Here is a 14,401-nt window from a genome sequence, read left to right on the forward strand (position 1 = left end):
GTAGGATGATTTATCCTCAATGCTACCCTCCCCAGTTCATTTCCCAGGTGCATAGAGAAACAGAGCTGCTTAAAGATAGGGGAGCAGTTGGGGATGATCTTAATTGCAAAAATGTCCGCGTGCTGCTGCAGTCAAGTTTGCACAAACCCCCTTCAATCTGCACGCCCCTTTTCAAACAACTAAGCTTGGATTTCCCTGCCTAGGTCGACGTACGTATTGGATTTAATAGTCCTTTGCTGGCTGCTACCATTTGGTTGAGAGCCGTGGGGGAGATCAATTGTCCAGCTGATGCCACAGTTTCCTCTGCATCTCATTTCCACCCCTGCGGAGGGGACGGCGGTAAAAGAACCCGGAAGGGGCCTTTCCATCCCGTTGGCAGCCCTTTCCCTTCCCAGCCAAACCAGCCCACCGCCTTCCTTCCATCGCCTTTGCAAAAAAGGGCTACCGGAGCGCCTGCCCGCCCCGTTTGCTCTTAGGCATTAGGCCGCCTGCGCTTTGCATCCGCGGAGAGCAACCGTTTCCCCGGCGGTGGCCATGAGTGCCCCGGACGCGGTGCGCCTGCTGGACGCCGCGGACTTCGCGGCCCGGAAGCACGCGGCGCAGCGGCGCAAAGACCCGGAAGGCACGCCGTACATCAACCACCCCATCGGTGAGCAGTCTCCTAAGCATGTGCAGTGTGTGCTTTCTTCCGCAATGCAGTGGGGACTGGGGCTTCACTTCCAGCTCGTCTTCTGTCGTGGATGCATTAGTTGAGATTCCTGCATTGCAGGGGGTTGGACTAGATAGCCCTCGGGATCCCTTCCATTTCTACAATTCTATTATTCCTTTTAGAAGCTAAGCACTGCCCCTCTGTCTAACACCCCCACAGGTGTAGCCCAGATACTGGCACAGGAAGCTGGAATAACGGAAATTGCAATTCTGCAGGTAAGGGCACCCCCTCTCGCTCGCTGATATTTTCCCTGTCCTAGTTTAAAGCTTCCAAGCACAGCCTGGCAAGGCTTAGCCTGGAAAACTCATAATAAGTGTGCCATTAAGCATGTGTGAATGGCCTTGCATTCCTGCAGAGATGTACTTAAAAGAAGAGGGCAGGGTGTTGGGGATCAAAGTCCTTTAGAAACTGAGCATCAAGAACCTCCTATTTCCAGGCTGCTCTCCTCCATGACACTGTTGAAGACACAGACACCACCTTCTCAGAGATCGAGGAGCACTTCGGGGAGGAAGTGAGGCAAATTGTGGAGGAAGTGACGGATGACAAGACTTTGGTCAAGAAGGAGCGCAAGCGGCTGCAGATTGAACAAGCTGCTCAGAGTAGCCGAGAAGCCAAGCTGGTGAAACTGGCAGACAAGCTGTACAACCTGCGAGATCTCAACCGCTGCACACCCCAAGGTCCGTCTCTGGCCAGCCACCCTGAGTAGCCCTTCTGAAAGGAGGGGGAGTAGCTGGCATGGGATGGCAGGGTCCTTGCTGTCCTTTTCTGTGTTACAGAACAGGAGCTCAATAACTAATTTGTTAAGACTTCTGCTCTATATCTATAATCTGGTGGGGGCAGGATACAGTACAGCATTTTAAAATACTGAGCTTGGACAAAACATAATACAAAACCTTCCTATGCTTCACACAGTTCTGGCCACACACAAAAATGAGTTCAAATATCAAAGTCATGTAGCTTTTCCCAAATTAGTCTCTGGTGAGCACTGCTGTCAACTGAAGAGTCAAGCACCTATGAGAACAGGTTTAGCTAGTAGACATCAATGCTGTTTTGGAACAGGTCAGGGAGATCACACAGTCTCCACCCCACTTCTTGAGTGGCTCTGATCCCCTCCTCAAAGTAGCAAAGCAAGTCCAGCTGTGACAGTGTGTGGCAAAGCAGTAGTCAGGCTTGTGTATGGATGCAAGTGTGAATTTCTGACTTGTGGGTTTGTCTCTCTTTGGGCAGGCTGGTCCGAGAACCGAGTCCAGGAGTACTTCCACTGGGCTTCGAAGGTAGTGACGGGCTTGCGCGGGACAAACGCAGTGTTGGAGGAAAAATTGTGGCTGCTGTTTAAAGCCAGAGGGCTACCTGAGTGACATGGCTAAGCTGCAGCGCCAAATCCACTGGAAGGGAAGGGAGACCACAAACCTTGCTGAGCTACTAGGTAAAAAATGGAGAAGAATTTTGCCAATTTGTCTGCGGTCCCACTTACTCTTATCCTGCCTCACTAGGTACTCTCAGTGTAAAGTGATGCCCTCTACATATATTTGGAATACTCTGAAAGTGTGCTGGAAACAAGGCAACCTCGCCAGATGCCTTATCCATCCTCTGGAACAAGTGTAGACATTATGGCATACAAGGGGAGAGGATGAAAGTAGCTCACTTCCTTCTCTGCCCCCCCCCCCCGCCTCTGCAAATAAAGAAGGAGGCAACCTAAGGGTACCACTTGGCCTACTCCTTTCCCCACGTGGCCTGGCTATTGCAGCACCTTTGGAGGGCAGGACTACAAAGAACTCTCTCGCACCTGCAGTTCAAGCACAACACCCTCCTTCTCTCAGCTCATTACGGGCATCTGCAGAAGATCACTTTGCACTATGGTTCCTGGAGCGTAATGGAGTGTCTCCATTCCCAGTATCTTATCTCACCCACCCACCTTGCTTGGCTGGATAGCAAAAGCATGTATGTTGAGAGTGGTTCTCAATAAAAGCCTTGAGCAATTTGTGACTGCATTGGCACCAGTCTATAAAAATTGCAAGGAGGTGGGTTGGTTCCCTGGCTATCTGAGGGGTAAGAGGGAGGGTTTCCAGCTTCAAGGATGGGGTGGGTGGGAGTACTGCCCCTGATATAAATCACCAAAACAAAGTTTCTCCGGATGATAATGCTTTTCTCCTTGGGCCCATGGAGCTGACCAGGCATTAATGCAGCAATGAAGTGGCTGCCCTGACAACGTTGGAAAAGTAAACTGCCCCAAGGGTGTTCACCGTTTGCTTTGGGACCAAGGAGGGAAGAGATCTTCGCGAGGTGAACGCTCGCCTAGGAAGGGAGCTGGCTGGGTTTTGGGGGCCAGCCCCACTCCCCCGGGGATGGGACAGTATGCACCGAAGCAGCCTGTTGTGAGGGAGGCAAGTAGCGTTCCCTCTCAGCAGGGAAACAAATGCGGCCGCGGTTGGCTTTGCCCTCCCAGCCTCATCGGGCAGCCAATGAGAAGTTTCCTCACCACCTCAACGAGGAAATGGGGAGTCGGAGCAATAATAAGAGCGGACGAAGGCGCGAACGGAAGCCGGCTGGGCCGCGTTCTCATGGCAACAGGTCCACTTCCGGGCTGCCCCGTCAACAACAGCGTTCGCTGTGGAGGGTTCCAGGAAGGAAGGGCGACGTCCTACCCTGCCAGCCATGGCATCCCCCGGCCACCGCGACGCCCCGGAGCTGCCGGACTTCGGTCTTCTGAAGCGCCTCGCGCGGGACCAGCTGGTCTACTTGCTGGAGCAGGTGGGATGGGCGGGTACTGGGGCGAAAGCGAAAGCTGCTCCCCTCGGCCCTTGCCTGGCAATGACGCTTCGCCTCTTTCTCCCTCACCCTGCAGCTCCCCGGCAAGAAAGATCTGTTCATCGAGGCCGACCTGATGAGCCCCCTCGACCGCATCGCCAACGTCTCCATCCTCAAGGTGCGCGAGGAGCTCCCCGCTTGCTCCCTCTTCCTGCTCCTTCAGGCAGGCAGAAATTGGGCAGGTGCAGCTTCTCACTCCCAGCCCCGTTTAGGGGTGTAGTACGGACAGCTGTGGGGAGGCTTCCCGTGTTGTGACTGGCTTTAAGGCAGCTGCTGAAGGCACAAAAGCTCACCTAGGAGAAAAGGGCAAGGGGCGGGGAGACTGACATGAGGATGCTGCGATGAGGAATTGAACTTGGAGGATCCCACTTGAGCTGTGCCTACTGGCAACTTCTGTCCAATTTCGTTCCTGCATAAATCAGAGGAAATAGGGAAAGAGGAAAAGGGAGTCATCCCCACCACCACCCTCAAGAAGCAGGGGTGCTGTGCAGGATGTGGAGCTGATCACTCTCTGCTTCCATCTCTCTTTGCAGCAACATGAAGTGGACAAACTTTACAAAGTGGAGAATAAACCAGCCCGCAGTACCAGTGACCAGTAAGTGTGTGGCAGGAGGTCTGCCCTGTTTGGCCAGGGCTGACTGAGTCTGCTGCATGGGGTTGCCTGCCTGCCTCTTTTCTGCTTGCCAAGGAAAGGCGATGCTTCTCCATCCCTGAGCCATGGGACAAAAGCAGACAGAGCAGAGCTGTTTCCAAGACTACTCCTTTCACGTTGTCTGTTTTGTTTCTTTCTCCCAAGATTGTGCTTTTTGGTGCGGCCACGGATCAGGAACATGAAGTACGTGGCAGGTAAGTTGGTGGTTTGCATGTGCTGGCCTGAGGGAGGAGCAGTAATGGCAGTTGTCAGTGGTAGATCTGCTTTGCATGCCGAAAGTTCCAGGTTCAATCTCCATGTAGGGCTGGGAATGTCTCCCTGCCTCAAACCTTGGAGAACTGCTGCCAGTCAGTGTAGAAAATACTGAACTAAATGGACCAAAGCTGCTTACTAGCTCCCAGGCTTAGCAGGAGGTCCCAGTATGGACAGTCTGTGCTGAGCACCTCTGAAAGGGATATGAACTGTGTAGTGGTCTGATTAGCAGTGCCCTGAGGAATTATGGAAGAAGGGTATCATGACTAGGTCAGAGCAGAAGTCTTATCTACCCTGCCTATGGTAATGTTTCAGGCTGCTACCAGAATTCAGGGGCATGCTGGGTAATTGGGGAGTGGGTTTCAGCCTGTCTCTTCTCCTGGTTCTTGGCAGTCTGCCTACCTGCATCTATTTCAACAGGTATTTCTACCACACACCCTAAGCTGCAAGAGTATGGGACTAAGGGGTCTTTGTGCAAGTTCATGGGGTGTTCTGTATTATTACAACCTGTTGCACAGCTGCTTTGAGATTAAATTAAAAATATTCTAAATTAAAAAATGTGGACAGCCTTTTGTTGGATTGCCTGGAAAGGGCTTGGCCAGCCTCGCCTGCTCCTTGACTCATATTTTTTTTCCTAGACATAGTAAACGCTGATAAGGCAGCTGGCCGGACCCGCAAGTACAAGATTATTTTCAGTCCTCAGAAGGCGAGTCTCTTGTAGCCAGGAGTTGTGGGGTCGGGTTTCTTGGGACTTACCTTCCAAGTAGTCCAGGGGTAGCTCAGCAATGATGAGATGTGTGGACCTTCTGAAGTGCTGCTGGCTGGCTGGTCCCTCTGGCTGGGTGGTATTTCCCAGTCTGGGCTGTGGCTGCTGCTTGGGCTGCCCAGCTCTAAGAAGCATTGATTTGTGGGCAATACTGAGCTAGATGAACTAATGTTCTGATTTGTTATAAGGCAGCTTCCTGTGTAGTCTGGGCAGTGGGTGGTATATGGGTGTAGAATTAGGGGGGTCTCTTTTATCTCCCAATCCCCCAGACGTTTGGTTGAGCTTAACATGTTTCAAATTAGCCACCGCCAATTTCACTCTCTGCAACAGTTTAGAGGCTAAAATTGGTTGTTCCTGTAAAACACCCTCCTCTGCCCTTGGAGGAGTCTCTTCAATTTTTCTCAGTAGAAGGGGGTTCTAGGGACACTTAGACTGCTTGTTCCCAAGGCTGCCTGGAGCTGATTGCCTTCTCCAACCCTTTCCAGTTCTACACATGTGAGATGGTGCTGGAAGAAGAGGGGATCTATGGGGGTGAGTTTCAGAGACGGAGAACAGAGATTTTGCTTGGCAGAACATCAGGATCAAAGTCAGTGGGTGGGGAGGGGACTGTACTTGAGGCAAGCAGCAGTTCAGCTGGTGATTGGCTCCCTGGCATCCCTTTCCCCAAGCTCAGAAACTTTGAGCAACGCTGTCCTGTTCATGCTTACTGAAAAGTAAGATGCACTGTGTTTCATAAGGCTAAATTCCAGTTAAATGGCATAAGATTGCAGTCTGAATATGCCAGTGTTCATTGTTCCGTGTATGGGATTGATCTGTGTTGCATTAATTTGTGGTTAGTTTTTCATCTTTTAAGGTATTTTGATCATGTTTTAAGATGATTGTTCACTATCCTGGGCAACACCAGGAGGAAGGGTTGGGTATAAGAAGAATGAATGAATAAGTAATATTGCTACGTTTAAAATAAAGAAAAAGAAACCTCTGGCCAGTCACCTGAGTTACTCTAAGCAGCTAATTTAAGGCAGTGGAGAGGTTGTATCATGGGTCAAAGGCAAAATCTCCCTTGTGTTGTCCTGGTTCCTCGGCAGACGTGACCTGGGACGAGTGGTCCTTCTACTTACTCCCTTTGGACGATGACATCATCAGCATGGAGCTCCCGGAATTCTTCCGTGACTATTTCCTGGTCAGTAACTCCTGCAATGTCCCTATCTATTCACACTGCCCTCCTCCCCCTCGTTTGCCTCAGTGTCACACAGCAAGTACCAGCTCAAGAATTTTAGGCACAACTTCCATTTCCACCCTCTTGTGTCAATCACAGCTTCCTTCTCTTGTGCCCCAGTAGGAAGGAGACCAGCGCTGGATCAGCACCGTGGCCCAGGCCTTGCAACTGATGAACTCACTCTATGGACCATTCAGCAGGACCTATGGAATTGGCCGGTGTGCTAAGGTGGGGCCTTGTTGGTACAGCAGGATCAGCTGGATGGATGTGAGAGGGGCCTGGTCCAGAGAGCAGAAAGTCTCTGGGTAGGATGGGGTGGGCATGTATTGAGTATATAGCAGAAAGAGCTCTGAATACAGATGTTTCCAAGAGCTTTCCTCCACATTGGTGAGACCTTAGAATCATATCATAGTGGGTAGCAAATTTAGTGCAGGACAAGTAAGCAGCTGGATTCTGCCAAGTCACTTAAACGGGGCTGTTGGAGTCGGAGGCAGGATTCCTGCCTCCTTGATGGGGCCCCCTCCCAGCTACACTGGTTGGGCTGACGGGCAGGTCTGATCTTCTCCCAGATGGTCCATGAACTCTGGCGCGAAGTGGTGGAGGAAAGCGACGTTGACAGTGTGGGCCGGAAGCCAGAGATTGGTCACGTATTCCTTGTGGACAGAGGTAAGGGCATGAGAAGTAGGTTCTGTTAGACGGGCAGATGGGGCCTGGTGTCATGCCTGGAGTCCTGGCCCAAGGTCGTGACTAGAAGTTTCTGAAAGAGCCTAAGTATTCATCTGTGTAATTCAAGCAAGCACAGCTATTTTTGCTAAGCTGAGATGCATGAAATGCTGTAAAACAAAACAGATCTCCTGGACGTGGGACCCTGTCGTCAGTGAATTCAGATCTTTGGTCCACCTAGCTCTAGGGGCAGCTTTTCAGGATTTCAGGCAGAGTCTCTCTCCCAGCTCTTACCTGGAGATGCCATTGAACCTGAGACCCTCTGCATGCAAGGCAGTTTCTCTGCCTAGAATGCCCCTTCCTTCTTATGGGTGTGGGGAGGGGGGAGAAGCCCAGGGTGTACACCCCCTCTCCTCCCAGGAGGTGTCCCCTTCTGTTCTGATACTCCTTATTGCCTCCTGCCCATCCCATCCCTCTCCTGGCTCTCTTTTCAGACGTGGATTATGTCACAGCCCTTTGTTCCCAGGTTGTGTACGAAGGCCTAGTGGATGATACCTTCCGCATCAAGTGTGGTAAGTTTCCATACCTGGGGTGGGGCTGCTTCCCCACTTGCTACCTCTCCAGAGGTCAGGAGGGCCTGCCTGCCTCCCAGAACGGTCAGTGATCAGCTGACACTTGGGGGCAGAGGCTGCTCGCAGGCCAGGTGTCCTGTCATGTGAGCACCCTGGTGAATTCACTTTCTGCAGGGAGCGTTGACTTTGGCCCAGATGTCACCTCCTCCGATCGGAGCATCAAAGTCCTGCTAAATGCTCAGGACAAGGTGAGTGTCTGCCTTCCCTTCTCCTCCTGAACACAGGCTTGGTCAGGGAATTTAAGGCCTCTCGATAGCAGCAGAAGGTGCAGCCCTGTTGTGGGGGCAAGTGGTGGGAGCACTGGTGCTGTGAGCTGAGGTGAGGGTTGGCCTAAATGGGGATGGGGTGGGAGCTAGGTGCTGTCTGGCCACTCTACTTGCCTCTCCCTGCAGGTCTTCAGCCAGATCCGCAACGAGCATTTCTCCAGTGTCTTTGGTTTCCTGAGCCAGAAGGCCCGGAACCTGCAGGCGCAGTATGACGTGAGTGGGATAAGCGGAGAGGGGCAGTGGGGGGCGGGTAGGATTCCTGGATGCCTCAGGATGCAAGAAGTGTTCTCCTTTTGCAGCGACGGCGAGGGATGGACATCAAGCAGATGAAGAACTTTGTCTCCCAGGAGCTGAAAGGCTTGAAGCAAGAGCATCGCCTGTTGAGTCTCCGTAGGTCTCCTCCTCTCCCTCCTGGGGCAACAGCATCAAATGGGGGAAGATCAGCTAGGAGCAGCAGTGTCATCACTGACCTGGCCCGGTAGCCTCATTCTGGGGTGGGGAACCTGTAGCCCATGAGCCACATGCTGCCTTTTGCCCATGGAGAGCAGAAGAACAATGGGAATGAAGTGGCACAAGGAGAGAGGGTGGGAAGAGTGCTGTGAACCCCTGCAGTGCTGTAAACTCCATCCCCTGTCAGCAACAGCTTGTGATTTGTCTTTTTCTCTGGGTCAGTGCTTCCCTTGATTAGTGCTGCCCTAGTTCAAGAGTCTTCTTTGTGCCTGCAGATATTGGTGCATGCGAGTCCATCATGAAGAAAAAAACCAAGCAAGATTTCCAGGAGCTGCTGAAGACAGAGCATGGTGAGATTCTGACCTTTCCCCACTCGATCTAGCTTCCTGAGCCCTAAGAACCACATTTTCAGGCATGTAAAAATCCATGTAAAAATCTGACAAATGGCATCTGGATCACTGAAGAAGCCAGGAAGCTGGTTTTACATCTTTTTGGGCTTCTAGAATATCTCACTGCCTCCTGAGTTTTGGAAAAAAAAACAAAAGCCCTCAGTGCCTTTGATGTTCTTGTTGCTATTTCTCTCCCCTCAACTGAAATTCCATGCTTGCTACACCCAAGATTTGGACCACTAAACATTCAAGAATTTACTTATTGCAGTTGAAGACCTATAGCGGTTGAACTTGATGATAATAGGTGCTGAATTTGGGGAGTCAGACTGGAAGACAAGAGAGAGACACAATGGGGTGACCAGGCAGGGACACCCCCCCCCATGCTTGTAAATCTCAGGGCTCCTTTCTGTTTCAAAACCGGTACAGTTAAGAGGGTTCTCAGCCTCAACTGATGGATTCTTATGGAACAGTTTGTGCTTTCTAACCCAGAAGGTTTACAAGTGCCTCTGAGCATGGCTGTTGCAAGATATGCTGCTGGGAAGCAAAGGGATTTTTTTGAGGGGAGGGGGAGCATACTGAACCTCTCTAGTAGAGTTAGAAAGAATGGGCTGATTCTGCTCTCCCTGCCCCCCGCCCCGCTTGTCTTTGCAGCCCTCCTGGAAGGGTTTGACCTCCGCGACAGCATCAGCTTCATTGAAGAGCACATTGACCGACAGGTAAGGGAGAGGCCCGGGGTGGGGAGAAAATGCAAGCACTGACCTCAGTTGGCGTCCGGGTTCACCAGACCATGTAATCAGAAGCAGAAATCCACTCCCCTAAAAAGAAGGGTTTCAGTTCACTGTTATTCGGTAACATAGTCCCCACTAGTACATGGTTAGCTTTTCAGAAGATATAATTGTACAAAAAGTTAAAATTTCTCTCTCCCTCCTTGCAGGTCTCCCCCCTTGAGAGTCTGCGCATGCTGTGCCTGCTGTCCATCACAGAGAACGGTGGGTGCTCTGCTGCAGGAGGAGGGGAACCATGGGAGCATGCAGGGGTGTGCTGCAGCGCATTCACCTCTCCTTTCTTCTGGTTGCTCCAGGGTTTGCCCCCAAGGACTATCGCTCCCTGAAAACCCAGTACCTCCAGGTGAGGCGGGAAGGGAGCAGCTCTCCTTTGGGCAGGAGGAGAGGGGAATTGGCTTTCCTGAGCCTCTGTAGCTGTGCGGTTCCTCCTGACTGGTGCTGGTCCTGCTGGCCTCATGCTCCCCTTTGTTATGATCCCCTGCTGTCCTCCTCTTTTTGGGACAGAGCATCCTCAGCAGTGCCTCTGCCCTGATGCTCATCTCCTCCCCCCACCCTTCCCTGTAGAGCTATGGACCAGAGCATCTGCTGACCTTCCATAACCTGAAGCACCTGGGGCTCCTGACAGAGCAGGTGCCAGGGGAGACCCTGACCGCCGTGGAGAACAAAGTCAGCAAGCTGGTGACAGACAGAGCGGCAGGTACAGCATCCTGCAGCAGCAGTTTCCCTTTGGAGCCTCTGTGTGGCCTTTGGAGGGGCATCCTGATGAGCCAGGAAGGAGCAGCTCCTCAGCAGAGCAGACAAGAGCTCAGTGCTTCTTGAAACCTTGTTGGCCCTAATGACCTGCTTCCTTTTGCCCTCCTCTTCCAGGGAAGCTCTCAGATGCCTTCAACTCACTAGCCAGGAAGAGCAATTTCCGAGGCATCAGCAAGAAGCTGGGACTAGTGAGTGCCATGGGGGAGGGGAGCCGTGAGGTCGGTGTGGGGCAGCAGGCATCCTGATAAGACAAATCTCTCCCCCTTCTCCAGATCCCCCGTGTGGATGGCGAGTACAACCTGAAAGTGCCCCGGGACATGGCGTACGTCTTCAGCGGTGCCTACATCCCCCTGAGCTGCAAGTTGATAGAGCAGGTGCAAACCAGACCCCCCCTTCCCTTGTGGCCCTGGCCAGCCTCCCATGAGAGGCCCCAGTGCCCATGTCCCTTATTGTGGCTTCTGCTGACTCTGCTGCCATCTTGGCTGCCTCATGCAGGTGCTGGAGCGCAAGAGCTGGCTGGGCCTGGAAGAGGTGGTGCGGCTCCTCGGGGGAAATGAATTTTCTGTTGCAGGTCAGTGGCTGGGAGCAAAGTGTGGGCAGCACCAACATGTGCTGCCAATGCTCTTTCACCCCATGGGGTATTCTCTTGTTATCATTTCACCCACGCGTGATAACATACGTCCTCTGGGCATGGAGTGGTGTGGGGATTTGCCATAGCCTGAGCTGTACAGGAAGCTGTGTGCGTTTACTCTGTTGTATCTCTGGAGTGGTGGATAGACATTATACTCATTATTTTGAAAAAATGCAGCATGCCTTCTTGACTTTTTGAAAAAAACTAGCCAAGGTGGTTAACACATTTTTGTAAAACACGACATTATCAAGCACCAGAGCTTGAAGTGAGGAAGGTGCTTCATACCATCTAGGACACTGACTGACAGCAGCTCTCTGGGGATTGAGGCAGAGTTTCCCCCCCCCCCCAGCCCTCTCTGATATATAACACTAACACACACAAACACACCTGCTTCAGTTGTGTGTTCATGCCTGCCTGGAGCTTAAGCATTTCCTTGGAATTAAACCGAGGGAGACCAGCTGCATCCTCCTCTTTTCTCCTTGCAGATACCACTGCAGAGGAGAATCCTGCCTGGGACTCCCAGCGCATCGTTCTGGCCATCTTCTTAGGTGGCTGCACCTTCTCTGAGATCTCAGCTCTTCGCTTCCTTGGCAGAGAAAGAGGTAAAAGCAATCCCTGAGCCAGAGGCAGCAGCAGCTTGGGAACTGGCAGTGGGCCTGCCCTGGTTTATGATCCCAGACAACTGTTTGTTTAGCATAATACATCTGTTTAAATACTATTTTAAATGTAAGAGGAAAGCAAGAATCTAGCCCTTATGAAGTTTGAAAAAAGGATCAGAAGCTGAAGAGGCCTCTCTGTATAGCTCCTTGTAATACATTGCTTAATAAATTATGCAGATAAGCAAACACATGCAAGCTTCTGAAATTAACATATTTTCAAGGCTTTGAATTTAGCTATTTTTGCCTCTCTTAGAGCAAGCCAGTGGAGGCTTTTGTTCTCACCAGACTCCAGGCAGCCTGTGTTTGCCTTTTGCAATGTCACTCTCTGGCTCCCCTTTTTGCAGGGATCAGGTTCATCTTCCTGACGACAGCCATCACCAACAGTGCCCGGCTGCTGGAATCAATGATAGAGACAAGGGCATGAGAGCTTCTGCAGCAAGGCATGGTCGATGGGCCTACTTCAAGCAGCTGTGGCGGCCCCCAGAAATTGCAGCAGTGCTACCTGGAAAGTCTCCCCACTGCTTCCTGTAGACTGGCAGCTGGCGAGTTGTTTCTCTACCCAGCAAGAAATCTGGGCTTGGATGTCTCTTCCTTCTTGCTCAGCCCACCCATGGCAGGCAACGGGCTGTTCTTTCAGGAGCTTGACTCTCCACTGCTTTGAACTTTGGGCTGCCTCCTGTCCAGTGAGAGGGCCTTTCCTTCACCCACCCTGGAGACACTTGGCCTTCCACTGCGACTCCTCTTGGCCTGCCATAGCACTGGGAGTATGCAGGGAATGGTGGTCACCTGTAAATGTGACTCCTCCTGCCAGTTCAAGCAATGCAATAAAGATGAGATGTGTCTGGTAACTGGTCTGAGCACCTGCTCTTTTTTCTTTCTCCCTCCATGTCAATATGGGGAAAGTGTGCTGGCAGGGAAACTGCTTTTGTCATTGACTACCCGGTTTAAGGTGCTTTGGAGCTTCTGCCAACAGATCAGTGAAGCCAACCAAGAAGCAGGGGAAAGGAAGGCAGGCTGCTGTGGCTGTAGGGGAGTGGCATAAAGCCAGATTTGAAGTGGGAGCTGGGAAGGGCCCTGGCCCCCAGGGAGACTGCCTCAGCACACAGGAGAGAAGAGGAAGCCATTGCAGACCCTCTCCCCTCAACAAAAAAGAGCCTCTTTCAGCCTCAGGGTCTGTGCAAGATCCAAAAGAAAACTGAGCTGCAGTTGCCAAAATGACAACTCTACACAACTATTTACATTTATTACTAAGGTTTTATATGCTGTTTTTTTAGTAAAAGTGTTAGGGCTAGGGGATACATAAAAATAAAAATTCCAAATAAAATAGATCAAGACATAAAAGCATAAGAGTGAAAAAGCAACAGAGAAGGGAGGTTCCCAAATATCTGAAATTCCACCTCCTTCCCTACAGACCGTCTTGGGGGCAGTGGGGGCCCTCTTGGTAGTTCCTCCACCGTCAAAGGTGGAGGAGGGGGCAGACCAGAAGAGGCCTTCTCTGCAACAGTCCCTAAGCTGTAGAACTCCTTACAGAGGTGCATCCAGTGCCTTCATTGTACATACAGCTTTTGGATAATGCTGAAGATGCACTTCTTTGTCCTAGCTTTTGACATTTGAGGTGTGTTTTTAGGGCCCACCTTAATTTTATGGCTGTAAGTTGTTTTATATTGTTTTTTAATATTGTCAAGGCTGTAATCGACGCTGGGACCTCAGGGTGAAGGACAGGTAATAATAAAAGAGGAGGAAAAAGAGGACCCCCCCCCACTGTTTAGAAGCGGCAGAAGGGATAAGAGAAACTGTCACTGTACAAAACAACTGTGCATAATGGTGCAAAGAAAGCTCATGTCTGCTGGTGTACTGCGGAAGATAAGAGTCATAGGCCTTTTCAGACCTTTGGCCAAATGAGACCCTAGGACGTTATGAGAGCCCAGCCCTGTCAAAAAATGCTTTCTGCTTCTGGGAAACACACAGCAGCACTGCTTGCTTTCTCGACTTTCTTTGCTGCAGGAGAAGCTGCCTACTCAGACAAGGTGTGGATATTTTTCCCTTGGGAAGGAAGGTGAGTAATCCAATGCACAAGCTACAGCAAGGAGTGGAGAGAATGGCTGGCCGCCAGATCCTACAGTCATGGGGGAGGGGGCTCAGGTGGAACAAACAACCCTCGGAAGGAAATGCACCAAAAACAGAAAGGATAGCAAGACTGGCAGTGCCCACCAAGCATCAGCTGCCAGAGTCATGACACCCCATGGCGGGTGGCAGCCCCAGGACCATCTTCCCCCTTTGGCATACACAGCAGTGGCACTCCAGCATCCCCTTCCTATGGCAATGGTGGTAGTGCCTGCCACCCGCTGTGCAAGCAAACAGGAGTGCAAGTCACACCATTTTTGGGAGGAACAGCACAGCATAGACTTTGGTCCTTTGGCAGAAGAGATGTGCAGCCTTGTGGACAAGCACTCAAGACCCCCTGAAGGGGAAAGAGTGCCTTTGTCAAGAATGCTGGGCAATGCAAAACACTGGTGGTTGGTGCCCACTGGGACTGGCAGGAAAACCCAAGTAGGTAGCACCAGAGCCAATTTTTCTTTTATTGATTACATTTCTATCCCATCTTTCTTCCTCCAATGATATCAAGACAGTGCGTGTGCTTCTACCCGCTTCTCCATTTTACCTTCAGAACAACCCTGCGAGGTAGGTTAGATTGAGAGCAGTCATAGAATGGGGGGAGCAGCCCAAGGTCACCCAGTGAGCTCCATGGCTGAGTGGAGACTTAACCTCC

The 14,401-nt window shown here is 51.4% G+C and overlaps 2 protein-coding genes across 2 annotated transcripts; both read left to right on the top strand.

The window, feature by feature from the left end:
* The first annotated feature begins 341 nt into the window (after positions 1–341).
* HDDC3 (HD domain containing 3) lies at positions 342–2,695 on the top strand. The gene is made up of 4 exons (XM_083587149.1): positions 342–649; positions 869–924; positions 1,146–1,386; positions 1,937–2,695. The coding sequence occupies exons 1-4, from the start codon at positions 535–537 to the stop codon at positions 2,065–2,067; spliced, it is 543 nt and encodes a 180-aa protein (XP_083443275.1). The 5' UTR covers positions 342–534; the 3' UTR covers positions 2,068–2,695.
* A 588-nt stretch (positions 2,696–3,283) lies between these two features.
* On the top strand, positions 3,284–12,479 carry VPS33B (VPS33B late endosome and lysosome associated). The gene is made up of 23 exons (XM_083587148.1): positions 3,284–3,460; positions 3,555–3,635; positions 4,051–4,112; positions 4,314–4,363; positions 5,060–5,127; positions 5,673–5,718; positions 6,273–6,367; positions 6,527–6,631; positions 6,973–7,069; positions 7,561–7,638; positions 7,813–7,886; positions 8,091–8,177; positions 8,264–8,354; positions 8,690–8,764; positions 9,455–9,519; positions 9,738–9,792; positions 9,885–9,931; positions 10,153–10,285; positions 10,456–10,529; positions 10,614–10,715; positions 10,837–10,912; positions 11,458–11,574; positions 11,976–12,479. Exons 1-23 carry the CDS (start codon positions 3,365–3,367, stop codon positions 12,053–12,055), a joined length of 1,854 nt encoding a protein of 617 aa, XP_083443274.1. The 5' UTR covers positions 3,284–3,364; the 3' UTR covers positions 12,056–12,479.
* Positions 12,480–14,401: the final 1,922 nt, after the last annotated feature.

The sequence above is a fragment of the Podarcis filfolensis genome (assembly GCF_964270895.1).
Source record: "Podarcis filfolensis genome assembly, chromosome: 14".
NCBI classification, from domain to species: domain Eukaryota; kingdom Metazoa; phylum Chordata; class Lepidosauria; order Squamata; family Lacertidae; genus Podarcis; species Podarcis filfolensis.

Coding starts and splice junctions, on each gene's coding strand:
- HDDC3 (XM_083587149.1), top strand. CDS start 535: ATGAGTGCCCCGGACGCGGTGCGCCTGCTGGACGCCGCGGACTTCGCG. Junction 925..1,145: donor CGGAAATTGCAATTCTGCAG/GTAAGGGCACCC, acceptor TCCTATTTCCAG/GCTGCTCTCCTCCATGACAC. Junction 1,387..1,936: donor CAACCGCTGCACACCCCAAG/GTCCGTCTCTGG, acceptor CTCTTTGGGCAG/GCTGGTCCGAGAACCGAGTC.
- VPS33B (XM_083587148.1), top strand. CDS start 3,365: ATGGCATCCCCCGGCCACCGCGACGCCCCGGAGCTGCCGGACTTCGGT. Junction 6,368..6,526: donor TCTTCCGTGACTATTTCCTG/GTCAGTAACTCC, acceptor GTGCCCCAGTAG/GAAGGAGACCAGCGCTGGAT. Junction 7,887..8,090: donor TGCTAAATGCTCAGGACAAG/GTGAGTGTCTGC, acceptor CTCTCCCTGCAG/GTCTTCAGCCAGATCCGCAA.